Source organism: Anomaloglossus baeobatrachus, chromosome 5, assembly GCF_048569485.1.
Source record: "Anomaloglossus baeobatrachus isolate aAnoBae1 chromosome 5, aAnoBae1.hap1, whole genome shotgun sequence".
Lineage (NCBI taxonomy): Eukaryota > Metazoa > Chordata > Amphibia > Anura > Aromobatidae > Anomaloglossus > Anomaloglossus baeobatrachus.
Window position 1 is genome coordinate 593356207 of NC_134357.1, and position 26112 is coordinate 593382318.

At 44.8% G+C, this 26112-nt stretch overlaps 1 protein-coding gene across 1 annotated transcript in view; it reads right to left on the reverse strand.

Annotated features, from left to right (window-relative positions):
* Positions 1-3462: 3462 nt before the first annotated feature.
* The window catches only part of GAS7 (growth arrest specific 7), a 156914-nt gene continuing 134264 nt past the window's right edge, over positions 3463-26112 (reverse strand). Inside the window, 8 exon segments of the mRNA XM_075351487.1 lie at positions 3463-6289; positions 6371-6469; positions 6617-6696; positions 10046-10169; positions 10377-10505; positions 10617-10695; positions 12533-12607; positions 14260-14375. Coding sequence (XP_075207602.1) covers positions 6176-6289; positions 6371-6469; positions 6617-6696; positions 10046-10169; positions 10377-10505; positions 10617-10695; positions 12533-12607; positions 14260-14375 — 816 coding nt within the window. The 3' untranslated portion in view covers positions 3463-6175.

Sequence of the window (26112 nt, forward strand, 5' to 3'; positions counted from 1 at the left end):
GTATCTGTATTATTCTGTATATATACACTGCACAGTACCACTTCTCCTGTCCTGTATACTGGGTGTAATCCTCAGTATCTGTATTATTCTGTATATATACACTGCACAGTACCACTTCTCCTGTCCTGTATACTGGGTGTAATCCTCAGTAGCTGTATTATTCTGTATATATACACTGCACAGTACCACTTCTCTTGTCCTGTATACTGGGTGTAATGCTCAGTACCTGTATTATTCTGTATATATACACTGCACAGTACCACTTCTCCTGTCCTGTATACTGGGTGTAATCCTCAGTATCTGTATTATTCTGTATATATACACTGCACAGTACCTCTTCTCCTGTCCTGTATACTGGGTGTAATCCTCAGTATCTGTATTATTCTGTATATATACACTGCACAGTACCACTTCTCCTCTGCTGTATACTGGGTGTAATCCTCAGTATCTGTATTATTCTGTATATATACACTGCACAGTACCACTTCTCCTGTCCTGTATACTGGGTGTAATCCTCAGTATCTGTATTATTCTGTATATATACACTGCACAGTACCACTTCTTCTGTCCTGTATACTGGGTATAATCCTCAGTATCTGTATTATTCTGTATATATACACTGCACAGTACCACTTCTCCTGTCCTGTATACTGGGTGTAATCCTCAGTACCTGTATTATTCTGTATATATACACTGCACAGTACCACTTCTCCTGTCCTGTATACTGGGTGTAATCCTCAGTATCTGTATTATTCTGTATATATACACTGCACAGTACCACTTCTCCTGTCCTGTATACTGGGTGTAATCCTCAGTATCTGTATTATTCTGTATATATACACTGCACAGTACCACTTCTCCTGTCCTGTATACTGGGTGTAATCCTCAGTATCTGTATTATTCTGTATATATACACTGCACAGTACCACTTCTCCTGTCCTGTATACTGGGTGTAATCCTCAGTATCTGTATTATTCTGTATATATACACTGCACAGTACCACTTCTCCTGTCCTGTATACTGGGTGTAATCCTCAGTAGCTGTATTATTCTGTATATATACACTGCACAGTACCACTTCTCTTGTCCTGTATACTGGGTGTAATGCTCAGTACCTGTATTATTCTGTATATATACACTGCACAGTACCACTTCTCTTGTCCTGTATACTGGGTGTAATGCTCAGTACCTGTATTATTCTGTATATATACACTGCACAGTACCACTTCTCCTGTCCTGTATACTGGGTGTAATCATCAGTACCTGTATTATTCTGTATATATACACTGCACAGTACCACTTCTTCTGTCCTGTATACTGGGTATAATCCTCAGTGTCTGTATTATTCTGTATATATACACTGCACAGTACCACTTCTTCTGTCCTGTATACTGGGTATAATCCTCAGTACCTGTATTATTCTGTATATATACACTGCACAGTACCACTTCTCCTGTCCTGTATACTGGGTGTAATCCTCAGTATCTGTATTATTCTGTATATACACTGCACAGTACCACTTCTCCTGTCCTGTATACTGGGTGTAATCCTCAGTATCTGTATTATTCTGTATATATACACTGCACAGTACCACTTCTCCTGTCCTGTATACTGGGTATAATTCTCAGTATCTGTATTATTCTGTATATATACACTGCACAGTACCACTGCTCCTGTCCTGTATACTGGGTATAATCCTCAGTATCTGTATTATTCTGTATATATACACACTGCACAGTACCACTTCTCCTGTCCTGTATACTGGGTGTAATCCTTAGTATCTGTATTATTCTGTATATATACACTGCACAGTACCACTTCTCCTGTCCTGTATACTGGGTGTAATCCTCAGTATCTGTATTATTCTGTATATATACACTGCACAGTACCACTCCTCCTGTCCTGTATACTGGGCGTAATCCTCAGTATCTGTATTATTCTGTATATATACACTGCACAGTACCACTCCTCCTGTCCTGTATACTGGGTGTAATCCTCAGTGTCTGTATTATTCTGTATATATACACTGCACAGTACCACTTCTCCTGTCCTGTATACTGGGTGTAATCCTCAGTATCTGTATTATTCTGTATATATACACTGCACAGTACCACTTCTCCTGTCCTGTATACTGGGTGTAATCCTCAGTATCTGTATTATTCTGTATATATACACTGCACAGTACCACTCCTCCTGTCCTGTATACTGGGTGTAATCCTCAGTATCTGTATTATTCTGTATATATACACTGCACAGTACCACTTCTCCTGTCCTGTATACTGGGTGTAATCCTCAGTATCTGTATTATTCTGTATATATACACTGCACAGTACCACTTCTCCTGTCCTGTATACTGGGTGTAATCCTCAGTATCTGTATTATTCTGTATATACACTGCACAGTACCACTTCTCCTGTCCTGTATACTGGGTGTAATCCTCAGTATATGTATTATTCTGTATATATACACTGCACAGTACCACTTCTCCTGTCCTGTATACTGGGTGTAATCCTCAGTATCTGTATTATTCTGTACATATACACTGCACAGTACCACTTCTCCTGTCCTGTATACTGGGTGTAATCCTCAGTATCTGTATTATTCTGTATATATACACTGCACAGTACCACTTCTCCTGTCCTGTATACTGGGTGTAATCCTCAGTATCTGTATTATTCTGTATATATACACTGCACAGTACCACTTCTCCTGTCCTGTATACTGGGTATAATCCTCAGTATCTGTATTATTCTGTATATATACACTGCACAGTACCACTTCTCCTGTCCTGTATACTGGGAGTAATCCTCAGTATCTGTATTATTCTGTATATATACACTGCACAGTACCACTTCTCCTGTCCTGTATACTGGGTGTAATCCTCAGTATCTGTATTATTCTGTATATATACACTGCACAGTACCACTTCTCCTGTCCTGTATACTGGGTGTAATCCTCAGTATCTGTATTATTCTGTATATATACACTGCACAGTACCACTTCTCCTGTCCTGTATACTGGGTGTAATCCTCAGTATCTGTATTATTCTGTATATATACACTGCACAGTGCCACTTCTCCTGTCCTGTATACTGGGTGTAATCCTCAGTATCTGTATTATTCTGTATATATACACTGCACAGTACCACTTCTCCTGTCCTGTATACCGGGTGTAATCCTCAGTACCTGCATTATCCTGTATATATACACTGCACAGTACCACTCCTCCTGTCCTGTATACTGGGTGTAATCCTCAGTGTCTGTATTATTCTGTATATATACACTGCACAGTGCCACTTCTCCTGTCCTGTATACTGGGTGTAATCCTCAGTGTCTGTATTATTCTGTATATATACACTGCACAGTACCTCTTCTCCTGTCCTGTATACTGGGTGTAATCCTCAGTATCGGTATATATACACTGCGCAGTACCAGTGAATGATAAATGACAGCACTGCGCAGTATCTGGGTATATAGATGATTTATTAGCGCTCTGGATACACAGCGGGAATCTCCATCAGTCACTTTTCCGGCTGTTTCGTTTTTTTATATATTTTTTGTCTCCGTATAATGAGGTCACAACTTTACACAAACATGAAACATCGGACGCGATTCTCCGCTTCATCCCATTAAATTAGTTTTATAGACTCTGTAAAGTTTTTTTTGTCTTTTACAATATATCTGTACAAAAAGGTGGCGGGACGGGAGGGCAGCGGGCGGGGAGCGGGAGGAGAGCGGGAGGAGAGCGGGCGTTACGCTGGTGCGAAGGAGCGGGTGTCGGCGGCTATAATACAGGGAGGAGGAGGGGCGAGAATTTACACAGGAACCGACCATATACACGAGGAAGGGAAATAACATTAACCAGATGGATCGATGGGGAAATCGGGGAAAATCTGGCAATCTGCGGAAATTTTTTTACAAAAATGTTACTTTTTTCGTAGTAATAGAGATCACTAGGTGGCGCTGAATCTGGTAGAGGAACAGGCAAAACAGCATGACAGACGCTCGGCACAACCGGACTGGGAATGTCTAAAGGGAAAAATGGAAGACACCTGATCATGATCCATCTCGTCTTTGAAAAAATTGAAAAACATCCACAAAAATACCCCGATTCGAAATGATTATTGTGCTTCAGGCTCTATGGTTGTCATTTTTCTGTCCTCCAGAACAAAGCATCATGGTTCTGAGCACGAGGCTCCTTCAGGCTATGGGGCTCCTTCAGGCTATGGGGCTCCTTCAGAGTATGGGGCTCCTTCAGGCTATGAGGCTCCTTCAGGCTATGAGGCTCCTTTAGGCTATGAGGCTCCTTCAGGCTATGGGGCTCCTTCAGGCTATGGGGCTCCTTCAGGCTATGAGGCTCCTTCAGGCTATGAGGCTCCTTCAGGCTATGAGGCTCCTTCAGGCTATGAGGCTCCTTCAGGCTATGAGGCTCCTTCAGGCTATGAGGCTCCTTTAGGCTATGAGGCTCCTTCAGGCTATGGGGCTCCTTCAGGCTATGGGGCTCCTTCAGGCTATGGGGCTCCTTCAGGCTATGAGGCTCCTTCAGGCTATGAGGCTCCTTCAGGCTATGAGGCTCCTTAAGCCTATGAGGCTCCTTAAGCCTATGGGTCTCCTTCAGCCTATGGGGCTCATATAGATAAACTATTTCGAAAAGGGGCAAAAGGTCACTTTGGGGGCTTTGCTTTATCTACTCATGACTTGGTGGTGGCATCTATAGGAACTTAAAAATGTACCAAAATTGAAAAATAATGGATGGGGCTCCTTTAGGCTATGGGTTCCTTCAAGATATAGCACTCGTGTATCTCAACTACTTCGAAAAGGGGAAAAAGAGTCACTTTCGCAGCTTTGCTTTATCTACCAATGACACTTGGTGGTGGCACCTGCAGGAACTTAAAAATTTGGTAATCCATAATTTTTCAATTTTGGTATAAGTTTGAGTATCTACCAAGTGGGGTTCTAGGTGGCCTAAGCGGTTTGAAGTTTCATTTTTCCATACTTTTGTATGGCAGGATTTTAGGACTTTGTTGTCTTCTTGTTGGGTACCGTATGTGGACCACTTTATGCTTGTAGAACAAAGCCAGGGGCTAAAAAAAGTGGATGTCATGATTCATATAAGAACAATTGGTCAACGGTTTCCCAGGTGGGCTTCCAGGCACCTCAAGGTCAAAAATGTACACAACTAATGTGATAATTACAAAAAGAGAAGGACCTCATGGGTGGTCATCTTCGTGGTTGAGTTGGGTCTTCTCTACAATGTAGAGCTAAACTTGTACATGCCAAGGGTCATGTTGAAATAAAGGGGCTTCAAGGTCAAAGCCGATTTCTACTAATGAGGGGGACAAGACCTTGGTGCCATTGTTATTTTAAGGCAACAATCAAATGCCCTAAGGGGCTGGACGCTCCATAATTTTGGTAATTTTCATTTTCCCTCTAACATTTTTGAGTATCTACCAAAGTGGCCTAAGGGGTTTGAAGTTCAAATGGTTGGCCTTAAGTGACCACAATTTGGACCACATTCGGGCCTCTCCTCATTAGGTAGACCTTGTGGAACAAAAGCAGAGGTTTAGAACTGGAACTTAAGAATGATACAAGAACAATCATCTCCCATTAGGTTTCCAGAAAAATTAACATGAGAATGGCGACATTTCTGAACAAGGGAGGACCATTGGTGGTCGTCTTCTTGGTTGAGTTGGGTCTAAAACACGGTGTGCCTTGGGTCATGTTTAACTGGGGGGGACCTAGTTGATTTCTAACTAAGAATGCTTCCAAAACAAAGACCTCTTGGGTGAGGAGGACACAACCTGGGTACCATTACTAGTTTAGGGCAACCATAATAAGTCATAAAGGGGTGGACTCTCTAACATTTTTTACTTTGGGGTTAGGCTTAGGGTTTGTTATTTTTACGTGGCGTTTATTCGGCATCATCCAGTGTGGCACAAGCTTTAGAAAGTTCCCAAGAAGCTAAGCTGGTTGGCGCCATGCGAGACACAGCCCGTGAAGCCAGTCAGTGCACGGACCCAGAGACAAACAAATCCCAGTGTCCCCTATTCCAAAAATAATGATTTGGTAACTCGGCAAGGAATGACCTTGTATATATTACAGCAATGTACAATATCCGGGCAGCAGCCGTAAAATGAACTCTCCGATCCCAGGATCCAAAAATATGTCAAAAACAGTCTATATGTCCAGGTTGATGGGCCGGATGTCACCCGTCTTGTGCTCCTTCACCCACAATTCCCTGTCTTTGGCAGGATCGACCTTCTGGAGCAGCTGGTCCACGGGTTCCACCGTCTGCAGGGAGGGATCAAACATGGAGGTTACCCAGTAATTTTGGGATGGTGTAAGGTGCGGTGAGAAGAATCTGGTACTTACGCTTTGGTTGAACATGTCCGTTTCGTGCCGTAGCTGCGTGTACTGACAGAGGTGCTGACGGATCATCTCCACCCGCTCAACCTCAAGTCTCTCCAGTTCCTAAAGGGTAGAAGACCAGGTGAGAGACTGCCCATCCTGGAAGACCCGACATTACTCAAATGTGAGCTCCCTCCGGAGGAACATTTATGGTGAAGTAAGAGGGAGCTGAGGTCTTAGAAGATTCTCCACCAGTGACCAGCCACTTACCAAGGTGGTGGTCACCATCTCTTCAAACCACTTGGATTGTGCTTGGTTGTAGAGGTCCACGCATCTCATCAGGTCGTCGCCTGCAGGAAGACGATAGAGGGGGAGATGTGAGGAAGACGGTCCTCAAAAATTCATGTGGGCTCGACGAATCGTGCAATTACACAAGAAATACGATTGTGTAGGGCCGAGTGATTGGAACCGTTACATATATACACGATTCCTCACATGGCCACTAGATGGCGACAAGTGCTAACATTTCAGGACATGGATCGGGAAAATCACTATGCACTCATCATCTAACATCCAGTCTTCATCATCATTCATCATCACAATCATCATCCATCTGTTAGGTGACCAGCGGGGGAACATGAATGAGTGCGGAGGAGCTGCGCAAGTCCGGGTAGAGAGGATGAGGGTTTATTGTTATATATCCATCACCCTGGGGCCGTTAATAAGGGGTCATCCTGTAGTGTCCCGCCCCTTTAATCGCCATCGATCAGTGCTGAATAGTGATCATGTAGGATGATGATGATAATGGATGTTGGAGGTGATAATGTAGAATACTGGTCAGATGTGATTGATGGTGACTGATCATCCCCGACAGACCCGGGAGAGGTTTTAAGAGCGCAGACAAAGCGAGGACATAGTTCAGTAAGTGAGCGGCCGCCGCGCTGAGCTGGAGATATAAGATTAGTTACCATCACCGCGAGCTGAGGAATCACAGAATTACATATCGACTTAATGTCAAGAGAGAAAGCGAGCGAAGACAGCGAGGAGATGTATAAAGTATAGATCTGCGGTGGAGGGGTGACATAGGGAAAGGGAAGAGGCACCAGCCGAGAGGAGGGAAGAGGCACCAGCCGAGAGGAGGGAAGGGAAGAGGCACCAGCCGAGAGGAGGGAAGGGAAGAGGCACCAGCCGAGAGGAGGGAAGGGAAGAAGCACCAGCCGAGAGGAGGGAAGGCAAGGGACGCCGGCCGAGAGGACGGAAGGCAAGAGACGCCGGCCGAGAGGAGGGAAGGGAAGAAGCACCAGCCGAGAGGAGGGAAGGCAAGGGACGCCGGTCGAGAGGACGGAAGGCAAGAGACGCCGGCCGAGAGGAGGGAAGGGAAGAAGCACCAGCCGAGAGGAGGGAAGGGAAGAAGCACCAGCCGAGAGGAGGGAAGGGAAGAAGCACCAGCCGAGAGGAGGGAAGGGAAGAAGCACCAGCCGAGAGGAGGGAAGGGAAGAAGCACCAGCCGAGAGGAGGGAAGGGAAGAGGCACCAGCCGAGAGGAGGGAAGGGAAGAGGCACCAGCCGAGAGGAGGGAAGGGAAGAAGCACCAGCCGAGAGGAGGGAAGGGAAGAAGCACCAGCCGAGAGGAGGGAAGGGAAGAGGCACCAGCCGAGAGGAGGGAAGGGAAGAAGCACCAGCCGAGAGGAGGGAAGGGAAGAAGCACCAGCCGAGAGGAGGGAAGGGAAGAGGCCCCAGCCGAGAGGAGGGAAGGGAAGAAGCACCAGCCGAGAGGAGGGAAGGGAAGAGGCCCCAGCCGAGAGGAGGGAAGGGAAGAAGCACCAGCCGAGAGGAGGGAAGGGAAGAAGCACCAGCCGAGAGGAGGGAAGGGGGAAGGAAAGAGGCACCAGCCGAGAGGAGGGAAGGGGGAAGGAAAGAGGCACCAGCCGAGAGGAGGGAAGGGAAGAGGCCCCAGCCGAGAGGAGGGAAGGGAAGAGGCACCAGCCGAGAGGAGGGAAGGGAAGAAGCACCAGCCGAGAGGAGGGAAGGGAAGAAGCACCAGCCGAGAGGAGGGAAGGGAAGAAGCACCAGCCGAGAGGAGGGAAGGGAAGAGGCACCAGCCGAGAGGAGGGAAGGGAAGAGGCACCAGCCGAGAGGAGGGAAGAGGCACCAGCCGAGAGGAGAGAAGGGAAGAGGCGCCAGTCGAGAGGAGGGAAGGGAAGAGGCGCCAGTCGAGAGGAGGGAAGGGAAGAGGCGCCAGTCGAGAGGAGGGAAGGGAAGAGGCGCCAGCCGAGAGGAGGGAAGGGAAGAGGCGCCGGCCGAGAGGAGGGAAGGGAAGAGGCGCCGGCCGAGAGGAGGGAAGGGAAGAGGCGCCGGCCGAGAGGAGGGAAGGGAAGAGGCGCCGGCCGAGAGGAGGGAAGGGAAGAGGCGCCGGCCGAGAGGAGGGAAGGGAAGAGGCGCCGGCCGAGAGGAGGGAAGGGAAGAGGCGCCGGCCGAGAGCAGGGAAGGGAAGAGGCGCCGGCTGAGAGGACAGAAGGCAAGGGACGCCGGCAGAGAGGACAGAAGGCAAGGGATGCTGGCCGAGAGGACAGAAGGCAAGGGATGCCGGCCGAGAGGAGGGAAGGGCAAGGGGTGCCATCCAAGAGGAGGAAAGGTAAAAGGCGCCGGCCGAGAGGAGGGAAGGCAAGGGACGCCAGCCGAGAGGAGGGAAGGCAAGGGGTGCCGGCCGAGAGGAGAGAAGGCAAGTGGCGCCGGCCGAGAGCAGAGAAGGCAAGTGGCGCCGGCCGAGAGGAGAGAAGGCAAGGGGCGCTGGCCGAGAGGAGGGAAGACAAGAGGCTCCGGGCAAGCGGAGGCAGGAGGGAAGGGAAGAAGCGCCATCCAAGAGAGGAAAGCAGTATCAGCCGAGAGGAAGGAAGGGAAGAGGCACTTGCCGGGAGGAGGCAAGACAGAAGAGGCGCTATCTGTAAGAGGAAAGATAAGGAGGGGGAGAGAAGAGGTGCCCGACAAGCTGTGGGGGGGGGGGGGGGGGGGAGAAGTGCCAACCGAGAGAGGATGGGGGAGAAGAGACGCTGGCCGGGAAGGAAGACGGGAGGGAAGGGGCCCTGGCTAAGAGGATGGAAGGGAACAAGAGGCAGCTGAGAGGAAGCGAAAGAAGAAGTGCTGGCCAGAGGATGGGGGAGAACAGGTACTATTCAAAAGAAAGGGAAACGGAAGGGAAGACGCGCCATCCGAGAGAGGAAATAGGCGCCGGCCGAGAGGTGGGAAGGGAAGAGGCGCCGGCTGAGAGGAAGGAAGACTGAAGAGGCGTCATCCGAGAGGAAAGGTGCCGACCATGAAGAGGGAAGGGAAGAGACGCCAGCCAGTAGGGAAGAGGCCCTGGCCAAGAGGAGGGGAGAGAACAAGTGCCGTTGAAATGGAAGGGAAATAGATGGGAAGATGCGAAAGCCGAGAGGAAGGGAGGGAAGAGGCGCAAGCTGAGAGGAGGAAAGATGTAAATGAAGAGGCACCAGCAAACGGCACAGCTTTACAGCCCAGGGGGTATACAATGAAGACCCCAATATGTGGCAGGGACATTGGTATAATTATATACCAGTCATAGTTTGGACACCGATCAATAGGAGGTGACAGTGGCTCAGTGGTGACCCAAAGCCTCTTGGTCCCATGGATCCACCTTTACCCCATCACCCTCCCGATAGGTTATACGGTACGAGCCACTCACCCGCCTGTGTCGACTTCCTCCGCGCTTTCTTAATGTCTTCCTCAGTCTTGTTGCTCAGTTTTATTTCCAGTTGCTGCGTCTTCACTTCTAGATCTTTCTGTCTCTCGGCCAAAGCTTTCCGGGCCTGGAAGGAAATACAGGGAGGGAGAAAATACGGAGAATATTCCATCATCTGCAACTGCTGACAATCGGCCTGGATATTCTGTGTGAGTTGTCCGCCCCGCCCCCTGGTGATGACATCACTCATATGATGTAATATGTATCTCTCGCGGGCGGAGTTCTTCTCTATACTTGGCACAATGTGGACGTATTCCTCGTTAGTGGCGCTCACCTTCTCCACGGAGGCGTAGCGGCTGGCGAGCTGCTTTCGGAGGTCCGCCATGTGGTGGTCGTACTTTTTCATGTCCTTCTTGAAGTTCTCTCTGAAGTTCAGCAGCGGCTTCTCCACTTCACTTTGTAACTGTGGAGGTAACGAGGAGATGTCCGGTAGATTCACTCCTGCCAGTGACTGCGCCGTCGCTCCCGCAGGAGCCACCGCACACCTCGAGAAGTTTTACAAATATATCTTTACCTTTGAGGAAAATTTGAGATGAACTTCGGCCTCGTCGGCGAGACTTTTCTTGACTTGGGCCCACGCTTCCCCGAGGGTCCTGCCAACAAGAGACCATTACTTTGCGTTACATGAGTTCATGCCTCTGGGTAACAAGGGAAACGTCCCTTTAAGAAACATCACGTGAGTTACATTGTATCCCGGGAGTATCACCGGTGGTTGAGTAGTAATCGCAGCCATTAACACATTAAGTGGTTAGAGCCCGCCATACTGCTGAATTATGGACGAGACCGCGATAAGTCCAGACCCAAGTGACAAGAACCGGAGAGTTTCAACAAGCGCGAGATGTGTCTATACGAGCCCTGGTAACATGGGTTTACGCTTTCCCCTTTAGGACCCTGCAGAGATCTTTTCTTTCAGCTGTTAATCATTAACCCTCACTCTCTGTGTCTTTATATACCTGCATTTCCCCGTGGTTTGTTGTTGGTGATAGAGTAAAGGCCCTGTCACACACAGAGATAAATCTGCGGCAGATCTGTGGTTGCAGTGAAATTGTGGACAATCAGTGCCAGGTTTGTGGCTGTGTACAAATGGAACAATATGTCCATGATTTCACTGCAACCACAGATCTGCCAAAGATTTATCTCTGTGTGTGACGGGGCCTTTAGTTTATATACGGCCCTGATTGCAAGCAGTTGGCTTGTAACTATCTGAAGAAACGTTCAGGGTCAGCCAGGGCCAGGTATCCTGCTTGACGCATAGGTGCAGACCCTATGTAGGGACATAATGGGAGCCAGCAGAATGTTTTATCAGGGGTCACCATCTCCCCCTCCCCTCGACACAGAGTTTCACTCTTCTCTCCCTTTGGACACCATGGATATTAGTAGATAAGGGATAGTAGAACGCCACTAGACACCAGGAATAGAATTACATTGGCCCACTGGACACCAGGGATATTAGATCACTAGACATCAGGGATGTTGTTAGATTCGATCACCGGACACCAGGGACGTTATTTGATCGCCGGACACCAGGGACGTTATTCGATCACCGGACACCAGGGACGTTATTCGATCAGCGGACACCAGGGACGTTATTCGATCAGCGGACACCAGGGACGTTATTCGATCGCCGGACACCAGGGACGTTATTCGATCGCCGGACACCAGGGACGATATTCGATCGCCGGACACCAGGGACGATATTCGATCGCCGGACACCAGGGACGATATTCGATCGCCGGACACCAGGGACGTTATTCGGTTGACCGACGGACACCGGGGATGTTACTCGATCACACTACATGATGATATACTTGACCCCAAGAATTGCCAATGATGAGGCTCCCGGTGGAGGAATGTCTTTTGGGGGTGAATTGTATTTATTGTTTTTCCCCTGTAAATTATTTGCAGCTCGTCATTGAAAAACAATGGAGAACTGGATAAATCCGCAGATCTGGGGCGTCATGAGTTAATTATTCCTTGTAGTCGCCATTGTTCCTACATAATCAGACAGTCTCGCTCGCACCGTGTCCCGGGGTAATTCCCGGGGGGCCGCATTTATCTCCTCTGATCCCCTGTTCTGCTGAAAGGAATTATTCACAGCGTCTAACAAAGGAATTATGTAGCGACACAACACGCGGCTGATCCGCACGAGAGGCTGCGGAGGAATGAATGGCGCTGTAATCACAGAGGGTGGCCACTAGAGGGCAGCGCAGGACAACAGATACAGGAAGGACGAGCGCTAAGGGCGGCTGATCCACACCACATTCTGTATATGCAGCCCCGCCCCCAGTGATGACATCACAGACATGAGATCACACCCCTTATATAGCCCCGCCCCCGGTGATGACATCACTGAGAAATGAGACCCCACCCCTTATATACAGCCCCGTTCTCCTTATTTATCCTCCCTAGATCCTGATAACATGCACTCACCCTTCCTCCTGGAACGCCAGAGAATTCTGGGAAAGTTTTGCCAAGTTTTTTGCGTATTCCTCTTCGATCTTCATCCTGAAAAGTACAAAAGCGATAAAGGAAAGTATTCCAGATTGTGTGGGGCTCAGGCCGAGCGCAAGGGTTAATGTGAAGCACACGACAGGGGGTGCTATTATGCAGTGGTCAGGAGCGAGGGGTCAACACTGACCCGGGATGGATTTCGGAGATTTATCCGAAATTTATGAAAGTCCAGACTGTTCTTATTGGACAAAGTGAAAATGGAAGCCCCACCCCCAAATGGGAGCCCCACCCCTGCTTAGATTTGACTCCTCCCCATATCATAAAGCACAATCTAATATCAGATACATGAACGGGACAGTTACATTTCACGTTACAATATAGGGAAAAAGTAAAAGCCCAAAAATAAAATCCAAAAGACGTCAGAAGCCTCCTGCTCCCCCGACACCGGATTAATATTCACCAATATCATTCACCGGGAAACAACAGAATCACATAGTGAGAGAAGTAGGTTAGCGCCTGGGGGAGCGGGGGCCGCGAGTATCGGGGGTGGCGGCGCGAGGGAGAGGGAGTATCGGGGGCGGCGGTGTAGAGGGCAGTGAGTATCAGGGGCGCCGGCGCGAGGGAGAGTGAGTATCGGGGGCGGCGGTGCGGAGGGCAGCGAGTATCGGGGCGGCGGCACGAGGGAGAGTGAATATCGGGGGCGGCGGCGCGGGGGGGTGGCGGCGGAGCGGGGAGGCAGCGAGTATTGGGGGGTGGCGGCGCGAGGGAGAGTGAGTATTGGGGGCGGCGGCACGCGGGGCAGCGAGTATTGGGGTGGCTGCGCGAGGGAGTGTGAGTATCGGGGGCGGCAGTGCGAGGGAGAGGGAGTATCGGGGGCGGCGGCGTGAGGGAGAGGGAATATCGGGGGTGGCGGTGTAGAGGGCAGCGAGTATCAGGGGCGCCGGCGCGAGGGAGAGTGAGTATCGGGGGCGGCGGTGCGGAGGGCAGCGAGTATCGGGGGCGGCAGCACGAGGGAGAGTGAGTATCGGGGGCGGCGGCGCGGGGGGTGGCGGCGGAGCGGGGGGGCAGCGAGTATTGGGGTGGCTGCGCGAGGGAGTGTGAGTATCGGGGGCGGCAGTGCGAGGGAGAGGGAGTATCGGGGGCGGCGGCGTGAGGGAGAGGGAATATCGGGGGCGGCGGTGCGGAGGGCAGCGAGTATCGGGGGCGGCAGCACGAGGGAGAGTGAGTATCGGGGGCGGCGGCGCGGGGGGTGGCGGCGGAGCGGGGGGGCAGCGAGTATTGGGGTGGCTGCGCGAGGGAGTGTGAGTATCGGGGGCGGCAGTGCGAGGGAGAGGGAGTATCGGGGGCGGCGGCGTGAGGGAGAGGGAATATCGGGGGCGGCGGTGCGGAGGGCAGCGAGTATCGGGGGCGGCAGCACGAGGGAGAGTGAGTATCGGGGGCGGCGGCGCGGGGGGGTGGCGGCGGAGCGGGGGGGCAGCGAGTATTGGGGGCGGCGGCGCGAGGGAGAGGGAGTATCGGGGGCGGCGGTGTGAGGGAATATCGGGGGCGGCGGTGGAGTGAGTATCGGGGGTGGCGGCGCGAGGGAGTATCAGGGACAGCGGTGCGGAGGGCAGCGAGTATCGGGGTAGCGGCGCGAGGGAGAGTGAGTGAGTATCGGGGGAGGCGGTGTGGGGGGTAGTGAGTATCGGGGCGGCGGCGCGGATTACCGTTCACGGATGAATTCTGCCATCTCCTTCTGCATTTGTTTTCCTTTCAGCTGTTTCTGGAGGAGTTCTTCAAATCCGGTGACGGAGCTGTTCCCCTGCGGATCCTTCCTGTCCGCCTGCAGGACACGAGGAGAGATTGGTGGATAAAAGCACCGCCATATACAGGAATATCCCCAATACTGGCTATGGAGACGCTCTACGGCCGGTTGTCGGTGATTCAGCATCAGAGCTGCACTTTGTGACTATCTATTCCTCCCCTTTCTTTACATTTCACGCTTTGGTCTCCGCCATCTTCCCTATGGCCGCCATCTTCCCTATGGCCGCCATCTTCCCTATGGCCGCCATCTTCCCTATGGCCGCTTTGTGTGCAGCACTATGTTCTCATTGTTGTTGAATTCTTCAACAAAATGGCTCCGGATTCAGCGCATGCGCAGACCGCCAACTCCAGAGCCATGTTATTGAAGACACAGTGTCTGTGAATATCATCTGATACAATCTGGTGACTGATATTCACAGTGTCTTCAGCAAAATGGCGCTGGAGTTGGCAGTATGCGCATGCGCTGAATCTGGGGCCATTTTATTGAAGAACACAGCGCTGCACACACCGGCCATATCTCGGCTGGGGACAGAAGCGCACGATGATCACTATATAGCGAGTGGACATTATATAAAGAACAGATAGATTATGGTTACACTTCATCAGGGTCTGGTGTCCACAGCGACCAATCACAGCGCAGCTTTCACTTTACCTCAGAAGCTTCAACGCTGCAAGCCACACTCTGGTTACTACAGGAGACAGAACGATATAACAGCGAGGCGAGTGTCTGAGGGACCGCTGTGTGTATAATGTGCCGTATACTGAGGGACGGATATATATATAAAATGTGCCGTATACTGAGGGACGGATATATATATAAAATGTGCCGTATACTGAGGGACGGATATATATATAAAATGTGCCGTATACTGAGGGACGGATATATATATATAAAATGTGCCGTATACTGAGGGACGGATATATATATAAAATGTGCCGTATACTGAGGGACGGATATATATATAAAATGTGCCGTATACTGAGAAACGAATATATATATAAAATGTGCCGTATACTGAGGGACGGATATATATATATAAAATGTGCCGTATACTGAGGGACGGATATATATATATAAAATGTGCCGTATACTGAGGGACAGATATATATATAAAATGTGCCGTATACTGAGGGACGGATATATATATAAAATGTGCCGTATACTGAGGGACGGATATATATATATAAAATGTGCCGTATACTGAGGGACGGATATATATATAAAATGTGCCGTATACTGAGGGACGGATATATATATAAAATGTGCCGTATACTGAGGGACGGATATATATATAAAATGTGCCGTATACTGAGGGACGGATATATATATAAAATGTGCCGTATACTGAGGGACGGATATATATATAAAATGTGCCGTATACTGAGGGACGGATATATATATAAAATGTGCCGTATACTGAGGGACGGATATATATATAAAATGTGCCGTATACTGAGGGACGGATATATATATATAAAATGTGCCGTATACTGAGGGACGGATATATATATATAAAATGTGCCGTATACTGAGGGACGGATATATATATAAAATGTGCCGTATACTGAGGGACGGATATATATATATAAAATGTGCCGTATACTGAGGAACGAAAATATATATAAAATGTGCCGTATACTGAGGGACGGATATATATATATAAAATGTGCCGTATACTGAGGGACGGATATATATATAAAATGTGCCGTATACTGAAGGACGGATATATATATAAAATGTGCCGTATACTGAGGGACGGATATATATATAAAATGTGCCGTATACTGAGGGACGGATATATATATAAAATGTGCCGTATACTGAGGGACGGATATATATATATAAAATGTGCCGTATACTGAGGGACGGATATATATATAAAATGTGCCGTATACTGAAGGACGGATATATATATAAAATGTGCCGTATACTGAGGGACGGATATATATATAAAATGTGCCGTATACTGAGGGACGGATATATATATATATATAAAATGTGCCGTATACTGAGGGACGGATATATATATAAAATGTGCCGTATAATGAGGGACGGATATATATATAAAATGTGCCGTATACTTTGATTACTGATATAATGTGCTATATACTGAGTGGACTGATATATATATATATATATATATAATATAAGCTGTATACCGAGGGACTGATATGTATAATAACCTATATACTGAGAGACTAATATATATAATGAGCTATAAAAAAAAGCTATAAAAAATATCTATATATTATATACACATAAAAATAATGTACTATATACTGGGGGACTGATTTATATAATGAGCTATATAGTGAGAGGATTGAGATATATATGATACATACACACATATACATACAATAGTATACCTGCTAAAATACTGCCCTTATGTACAAGCATATAAACTACTATAATACAGCTCCTATGTACAGGAATATAACTACTATAATACTGCCCCTATATACAAGAATATAACTACTATAATACTGCTCCCTATATACAATAATATAACTACTATAATACTGCCCCCTATATAGAAGAATATAACTACTATCATACTGCCCCTATGTACAAGAATATAACTACTATAATACAGCTCCTATGTACAGGAATATAACTACTATAATACTGCCCCTATATACAAGAATATAACTACTATAATACTGCCCCTATAAACAAGAATATAACTACTATAATACTGCCCCCTATATACAAGAATATAACTACTATAATACTGCTCCCTATATACAAGAATATAACTACTATAATACTGCCCCTATGTACAAGAATATAACTACTATAATACTGCCCCCTATATACAAGAATATAACTACTATAATACTGCCCCTATGTACAAGAATATAACTACTATAATACTGCCCCTATATACAAGAATATAACTACTATAATACTGCCCCCTATGTACAAGAATATAACTACTATAATACTGCCCCTATGTACAAGAATATAAATACTATAATACTGCTCCCTATATACAAGAATATAACTACTATAATACTGCCCCCTATATACAAGAATATAACTACTATAATACTGCCCCTATGTACAAGAATATAACTACTATAATACTGCCCCCTATATACAAGAATATAACTACTATAATACTGCCCCTATATACAAGAATATAACTACTATAACACTGCCCCCTATATACAAGAATATAACTACTATAATACTGCCCCTTATGTACAAGAATATAACTACTATAATACTGCTCCTATATACAAGAATATAACTACTATAATACTGCTCCTATGTACAAGAATATAACTACTATAATACTGCCCCCTATATACAAGAACATAACTACTATAATACTGCCCCTATATACAAGAATATAACTACTATAATACTGCTCCCTATATACAAGAATATAACTACTATAATACTGCCACCAATGTACAAGAATATAACTACTATAATACTGCTCCCTATATACAAGAATATAACTACTATAATACTGCCCCTATGTACAAGAATATAACTACTATAATACTGCCCCTATATACAAGAATATAACTACTATAATACTGCTCCTATGTACAAGAATATAACTACTATAATACTGCCCCCATTTTAAAGGATTTAACTACTATAATACTGCCCCTATGTACAAGAATATAACTACTATAATACTGCTCCTATGTACAAGAATATAACTACTATAATACTGCCCCCTATATACAAGAATATAACTACTATAATACTGCCCCCTATATACAAGAATATAACGACTATAATACTGCTCCTATATACAAGAATATAACTACTATAATACTGCCCCCTATATACAAGAATATAACTACTATAATACTGCCCCCTATGTACAAGAATATAACTACTATAATATTGCCCCTATATACAAGAATAGAACTACTATAATACTGCCCCCTATGTACAAGAATATAACTACTATAATACTGCTCCTGTGTACAAGAATATAATTACTATAATACTGCCCCCTATATAAAAGAATATAACTACTATAATACTGCCCCTATGTACAAGAAAATAACTACTATAATACTGCTCCCTATGTACAAGAAAATAACTACTATAATACTGCCCTCTATGTACAAGAATATAACTGCTATAAAACTGCCCCTATGTACAAGAATATAACTGCTATAATACTGCTCCCTATATACAAGAATATAACTACTATAATACTGCCCCTATATACAAGAATATAACTACTATAATACTGCCCCCTATGTACAAGAATATAACTGCTATAATACTGCCCCCTATATACAAGAATATAATTACTATAATACTGCTCCTATGTACAAGAATATAACTACTATAATACTGCCCCCTATATACAAGAATATAATTACTATAATACTGCCCCTATGTACAAGAAAATAACTACTATAATACTGCTCCCTATGTACAAGAAAATAACTACTATAATACTGCCCTCTATGTACAAGAATATAACTGCTATAAAACTGCCCCTATATACAAGAATATAACTACTATAACACTGCCCCTATATACAAGAATATAACTACTATAATACTGCTCCCTATATACAAGAATATAACTACTATAACACTGCCCCTATATACAAGAATATAACTACTATAATACTGCCCCCTATGTACAAGAATATAACTGCTATAATACTGCCCCCTATATACAAGAATATAATTACTATAATACTGCTCCTATGTACAAGAATATAACTACTATAATACTGCCCCCTATATACAAGAATATAATTACTATAATACTGCCCCTATGTACAAGAAAATAACTACTATAATACTGCCCCCTATGTACAAGAATATAACTGCTATAATACTGCCCCCTATATACAAGAATATAATTACTATAATACTGCCTCTATATACAAGAATATAACTACTATAATACTGCCCCTATATACAAGAATATAACTACTATAATACTGCCCTCTATATACAAGAATATAATTACTATAATACTGCCCCTATATACAAGAATATAACTACTATAATACTGCTCCTATGTACAAGAATATAACTACTATAATACTGCCCCTATGTACAAGAATATAACTGCTATAATACTGCTCCTATATACAAGAATATAACTGCTATAATACTGCTCCCTATATACAAGAATATATCTACTATAATACTGCTCCCTATATACAAGAATATTACTACTATAATAGTGCCCCGATGTACAAGAATATAACTCCACCGAGCCGTTTGTGCTGGGTAGGTGTGAGTTACTTGGACACTATATGGCACTATTACTATAGTCTATAGATGAGAACACATGCATTTTCTGCCTCCATCCTGCACTGATCACATGTACACGCAGCGATGACTATTGACAGCCGGGAGCACAGAGCCGCCACCAGCACCTGCCAATCATTAACATTCAGCAAGTGGAAGATAATGGAGCCGGAGGCCGGCATCCCGGGGGAAGAACCTGACACATGGCCGGGGATGATAAGAGCACGGCACAAAGGAGGAACGAGGAGCGACACCATGACAGGGTTAATAGGTGAGAATATAAAGCGACACCATCACTACAGGTGTGCAGAGCGTATTATTGCAGTATAGTGAGAATATCCATTATACAGGATACAATCTACCAAATGATACCCAGGTTACACCAGCTGTACATATATAATTATATACAGGAGATGCCCAGGTTATACCGGCTGTACATATATAATTATATACAGGAGATGTCCAGGTTACACCAGCTGTACATATATAATTATATACAGGAGATGCCCAGGTTATACCAGCTGTACATATATAATTATATACAGGAGATGCCCAGGTTATACCAGCTGTACATATATAATTATATACAGGAGATGCCCAGGTTATACCGGCTGTACATATATAATTATACACAGGAGATGCCCAGGTTATACCGGCTGTACATATATAATTATATACAGGAGATGCCCAGGTTATACCGGCTGTACATATACAATTATATACAGGAGATGCCCAGGTTATACCGGCTGTACATATACAATTATATACAGGAGATGCCCAGGTTATACCAGCTGTACATATATAATTATATACAGGAGATGCCCAGGTTATACCAGCTGTACATATATAATTATATACAGGAGATGTCCAGGTTATACCGGCTGTACATATATAATTATATACCGAAGATGCCCAGGTTATACCAGCTGTACATATATAATTACATACAGGAGATGCCCAGGTTATACCGGCTGTACATATATAATTATATACAGGAGACGCCCAGGTTATACCGGCTGTACATATATAATTATATACAGGAGATGTCCAGGTTATACCGGCTGTACATATATAATTATATACAGGAGATGTCCAGGTTATACCGGCTGTACATATATAATTATATACAGGAGATGCCCAGGTTATACCGGCTGTACATATATAATTATATACAGGAGATGCCCAGGTTATACCAGCTGTACATATATAATTATATACAGGAGATGCCCAGGTTATACCGGCTGTACATATATAATTATATACAGGAGATGCCCAGGTTATACCGGCTGTACATATATAATTTTATACAGGAGATGCCCAGGTTATACCGGCTGTACATATATAATTATATACAGGAGATGCCCAGGTTATACCGGCTGTACATATATAATTATATACAGGAGATGCCCAGGTTATACCGGCTGTACATATATAATTATATACAGGAGATACCCAGGTTATACCGGCTGTACATATATAATTATATACAGGAGATACCCAGGTTATACCGGCTGTACATATATAATTATATACAGGAGATACCCAGGTTATACCGGCTGTACATATATAATTATATACAGGAGATACCCAGGTTATACCGGCTGTACATATATAATTATATACAGGAGATGTCCAGGTTATACCGGCTGTACATATATAATTATATACAGGAGATGCCCAGGTTATACCGGCTGTACATATATAATTATATACAGGAGATGCCCAGGTTATACCGGCTGTACATATATAATTATATACAGGAGATGCCCGGGTTATACCAGCTGTACATATATAATTATATACAGGAGATGCCCAGGTAATACCGGCTGTACATATATAATTATATGCAGGAGATACCCAGGTTATACCGGCTGTACATATATAATTATATACAGGAGATACCCAGGTTATACCGGCTGTACATATATAATTATATACAGGAGATACCCAGGTTATACCGGCTGTACATATATAATTATATACAGGAGATACCCAGGTTATACCGGCTGTACATATATAATTATATACAGGAGATACCCAGGTTATACCGGCTGTACATATATAATTATATACAGGAGATGTCCAGGTTATACCGGCTGTACATATATAATTATATACAGGAGATGCCCAGGTTATACCGGCTGTACATATATAATTATATACAGGAGATGCCCAGGTTATACCGGCTGTACATATATAATTATATACAGGAGATGCCCAGGTTATACCGGCTGTACATATATAATTATATACAGGAGATGCCCAGGTTATACCGGCTGTACATATATAATTATATACAGGAGATACCCAGGTTATACCGGCTGTACATATATAATTATATACAGGAGATGCCCAGGTTATACCGGCTGTACATATATAATTATATACAGGAGATACCCAGGTTATACCGGCTGTACATATATAATTATATACAGGAGATGTCCAGGTTATACCGGCTGTACATATATAATTATATACAGGAGATGCCCAGGTTATACCAGCTGTACATATATAATTATATACAGGAGATGCCCAGGTTATACCGGCTGTACATATATAATTATATACAGGAGATTCCCAGGTTATACCGGCTGTACATATATAATTATATACAGGAGATGCCCAGGTTATACCGGCTGTACATATATAATTATATACAGGAGATGCCCAGGTTATACCAGCTGTACATATATAATTATATACAGGAGATGCCCAGGTTATACCGGCTGTACATATATAATTATATACAGGAGATGCCCAGGTTATACCGGCTGTACATATATAATTATATACAGGAGATGCCCAGGTTATATCGGCTGTACATATATAATTATATACAGGAGATGTCCAGGTTATACCGGCTGTACATATATAATTATATACAGGAGATGCCCAGGTTATACCAGCTGTACATATATAATTATATACAGGAGATATCCAGGTTATACCGGCTGTACATATATAATTATATACAGGAGATGCCCAGGTTATACCGGCTGTACATATATAATTATATACAGGAGATGTCCAGGTTATACCGGCTGTACATATATAATTATATACCGAAGATGCCCAGGTTATACCGGCTGTACATATATAATTATATACAGGAGATGCCCAGGTTATACCAGCTGTACATATATAATTATATACAGGAGATATCCAGGTTATACCGGCTGTACATATATAATTATATACAGGAGATGCCCAGGTTATACCGGCTGTACATATATAATTATATACAGGAGATGTCCAGGTTATACCGGCTGTACATATATAATTATATACAGGAGATGCCCAGGTTATACCGGCTGTACATATATAATTATATACAGGAGATGCCCAGGTTATACCGACTGTACATATATAATTATATACAGGAGATGCCCAGGTTATACCAGCTGTACATATATAATTATATACAGGAGATGCCCAGGTTATACCGGCTGTACATATATAATTATATACAGGAGATGCCCAGGTTATACCGGCTGTACATATATAATTATATACAGGAGATGCCCGGGTTATACCAGCTGTACATATATAATTATATACAGGACATACCCAGGTTATACCGGCTGTACATATATAATTATATACAGGAGATGCCCAGGTTATACCGGCTGTACATATATAATTATATACAGGAGATGCCCAGGTTATACCGGCTGTACATATATAATTATATACAGAAGATGCCCAGGTTATACCGGCTGTACATATATAATTATATACAGGAGATGCCCAGGTTATACCGGCTGTACATATATAATTATATACAGGAGATGTCCAGGTTATACCGGCTGTACATATATAATTATATACAGGAGATGCCCAGGTTATACCGGCTGTACATATATAATTATATACAGGAGATGTCCAGGTTATACCGGCTGTACATATATAATTATATACAGGAGATGCCCAGGTTATACCAGCTGTACATATATAATTATATACAGGAGATGCCCAGGTTATACCGGCTGTACATATATAATTATATACAGGAGATGTCCAGGTTATACCGGCTGTACATATATAATTATATACAGGAGATGCCCAGGTTATACTGGCTGTACATATATAATTATATACAGGAGATGCCCAGGTTATACCAGCTGTACATATATAATTATATACAGGAGATGCCCAGGTTATACCAGCTGTACATATATAATTATATACAGGAGATGCCCAGGTTATACCGGCTGTACATATATAATTATATACAGGAGATGCCCAGGTTATACCAGCTGTACATATATAATTATATACAGGAGATGCCCAGGTTATACCGGCTGTACATATATAATTATATACAGGAGATGCCCAGGTTATACTGGCTGTACATATATAATTATATACAGGAGATGCCCAGGTTATACCGGCTGTACATATATAATTATATACAGGAGATGCCCAGGTTATACCAGCTGTACATATATAATTATATACAGGAGATGTCCAGGTTATACCGGCTGTACATATATAATTATATACAGGAGATGCCCAGGTTATACCGGCTGTACATATATAATTATATACAGGAGATGCCCAGGTTATACCGGCTGTACATATATAATTATATACAGGAGATGTCCAGGTTATACCAGCTGTACATATATAATTATATACAGGAGATGTCCAGGTTATACCGGCTGTACATATATAATTATATACAGGAGATGCCCAGGTTATACCAGCTGTACATATATAATTATATACAGGAGAGGCCCAGGTTATACCGGCTGTACATATATAATTATATACAGGAGATGCCCAGGTTATACCGGCTGTACATATATAATTATATACAGGAGAGGCCCAGGTTATACCGGCGGTACATATATATATATATATATAAATATACAAGTGTGACGACTCAGCATCAATGAGTAATATCCGGCCATTTGTGCGGGTGGGTGAACTATTCTTTTTTATGCTAGACTTACTATTCCTTTTTTCAGTAAGTCAAGGTACATGAGTCATTGTTTCATATCGGACTGTCCGGTGCCCTTTTATGTTTGCTTTTTTGTGGAATGTCTGCTGATTGCGGATTGCATCAGCGCCCTGCTGTGCACTAGTCTGCATCATTTGCAGCCTAATTGAACTAGCGAACAGTGAGGGAACAGACATGATTATCTATCCCCAATCCTGTGGGGCACAATGCCCTGAAAAGGGAGCTGAAAGATATAAAAAGCAGCGTGATTCTACAGGACTGCAGCCTAGCGACCATGGTTCCAGTTAGAGGATTACAGAACTGTTCAATGCCCAACACTGTGCACACAGAGAACGCAGGATTGGACAATTCGGTCACATGGCCACATATCTTGCTGTGCTCAGTTGGCTTTCTAAGCTTGCGTCTATCTCCTTTAAGTGGGTGCCCACCAAAAGCCCAAAGCTGCTGGGTAGTGGCCCTGGATGCCCCCGAAGTCGTGGAGGTTCTAATCCCTGCTTGGCTAGCGGAAGGATGAGACTCGCTTGTACCATCTTGTGTTCTTGCTTGGAATGTACTATATGCTTTTGACTGTTGGTGACCCAATAAAGTCTTCCCGGAGTGTGGTTCCCGCACCCTGTGTTGTCTGCATAGTGTTCTGCCCACGGGGAAGGAGTGCAGGCGTTCATTGGGATGAGCTCCAGCTCATGTGGTCGTTATAAGGGCAGCCAGGCCAGCGGGCAAGAGCACCCACTGACCCTCGTGTCTCCACAAATGGTGGCAGTGGTGGGATGCTACTCAACTCAGCTGATCGGGGAAAGCTACAAGGAACTGTTTGTAGACACCGCCCAAGAACTCCACAACCAGGGACGTATAAATGCATACCCAGCAGGCCATAGGTGAGGCACACAAGGCAGATTTCGGTCACCACCATTTCCAACTCTACCACTTCGGCCTTGTGAAGAGGACCGGAATGGATTTACAGCCGCAACAAGAAACAGCAACTACAGAAGCTGTGCCAACTTTGACAAATCAAATACCAGGCCACCCACACAGATTTGATCTAGGAATTGGTTTGCTGGGATGCCCAGAATGTTGAGCAGGACAATGAAAACACTGTCGAGGTTGACCCAGAGGAAATAAACTGCATGACAGATCAAGGATCCAGTGGCAGTCTAATCAACAACCCAGTCCCAAGTAGCCTGAATCTATGAGTTGTTGGCAACAATGGGGCCCGAAGCTTCAAGCGGAGAGAGGGCTTGTGCTATAGAATCAGTTTTGTGAGTTCCAGTTACGAGGTTGATGAACACCTGTAAAGTTTTGGGACCCTGATGACTCAACCACGGACTTGAGTGGCCACCAGCCACTTGAACAGGACCATCATAAAACCCAGCAGAAGCCCCAACAGGGCAAAGGTTTACAAACAGGGCCCGTGACTTACCCAACCCATGGTGCTGTTCTACATGCGGGCACCTTGGACACATGGCCAAAGATTACCTCCAGGGCCGGAACCCCATGCCTGAAGCTCATCTGTTGGCCCTGCTGGTCAATGTCTATTGAGAGGAGT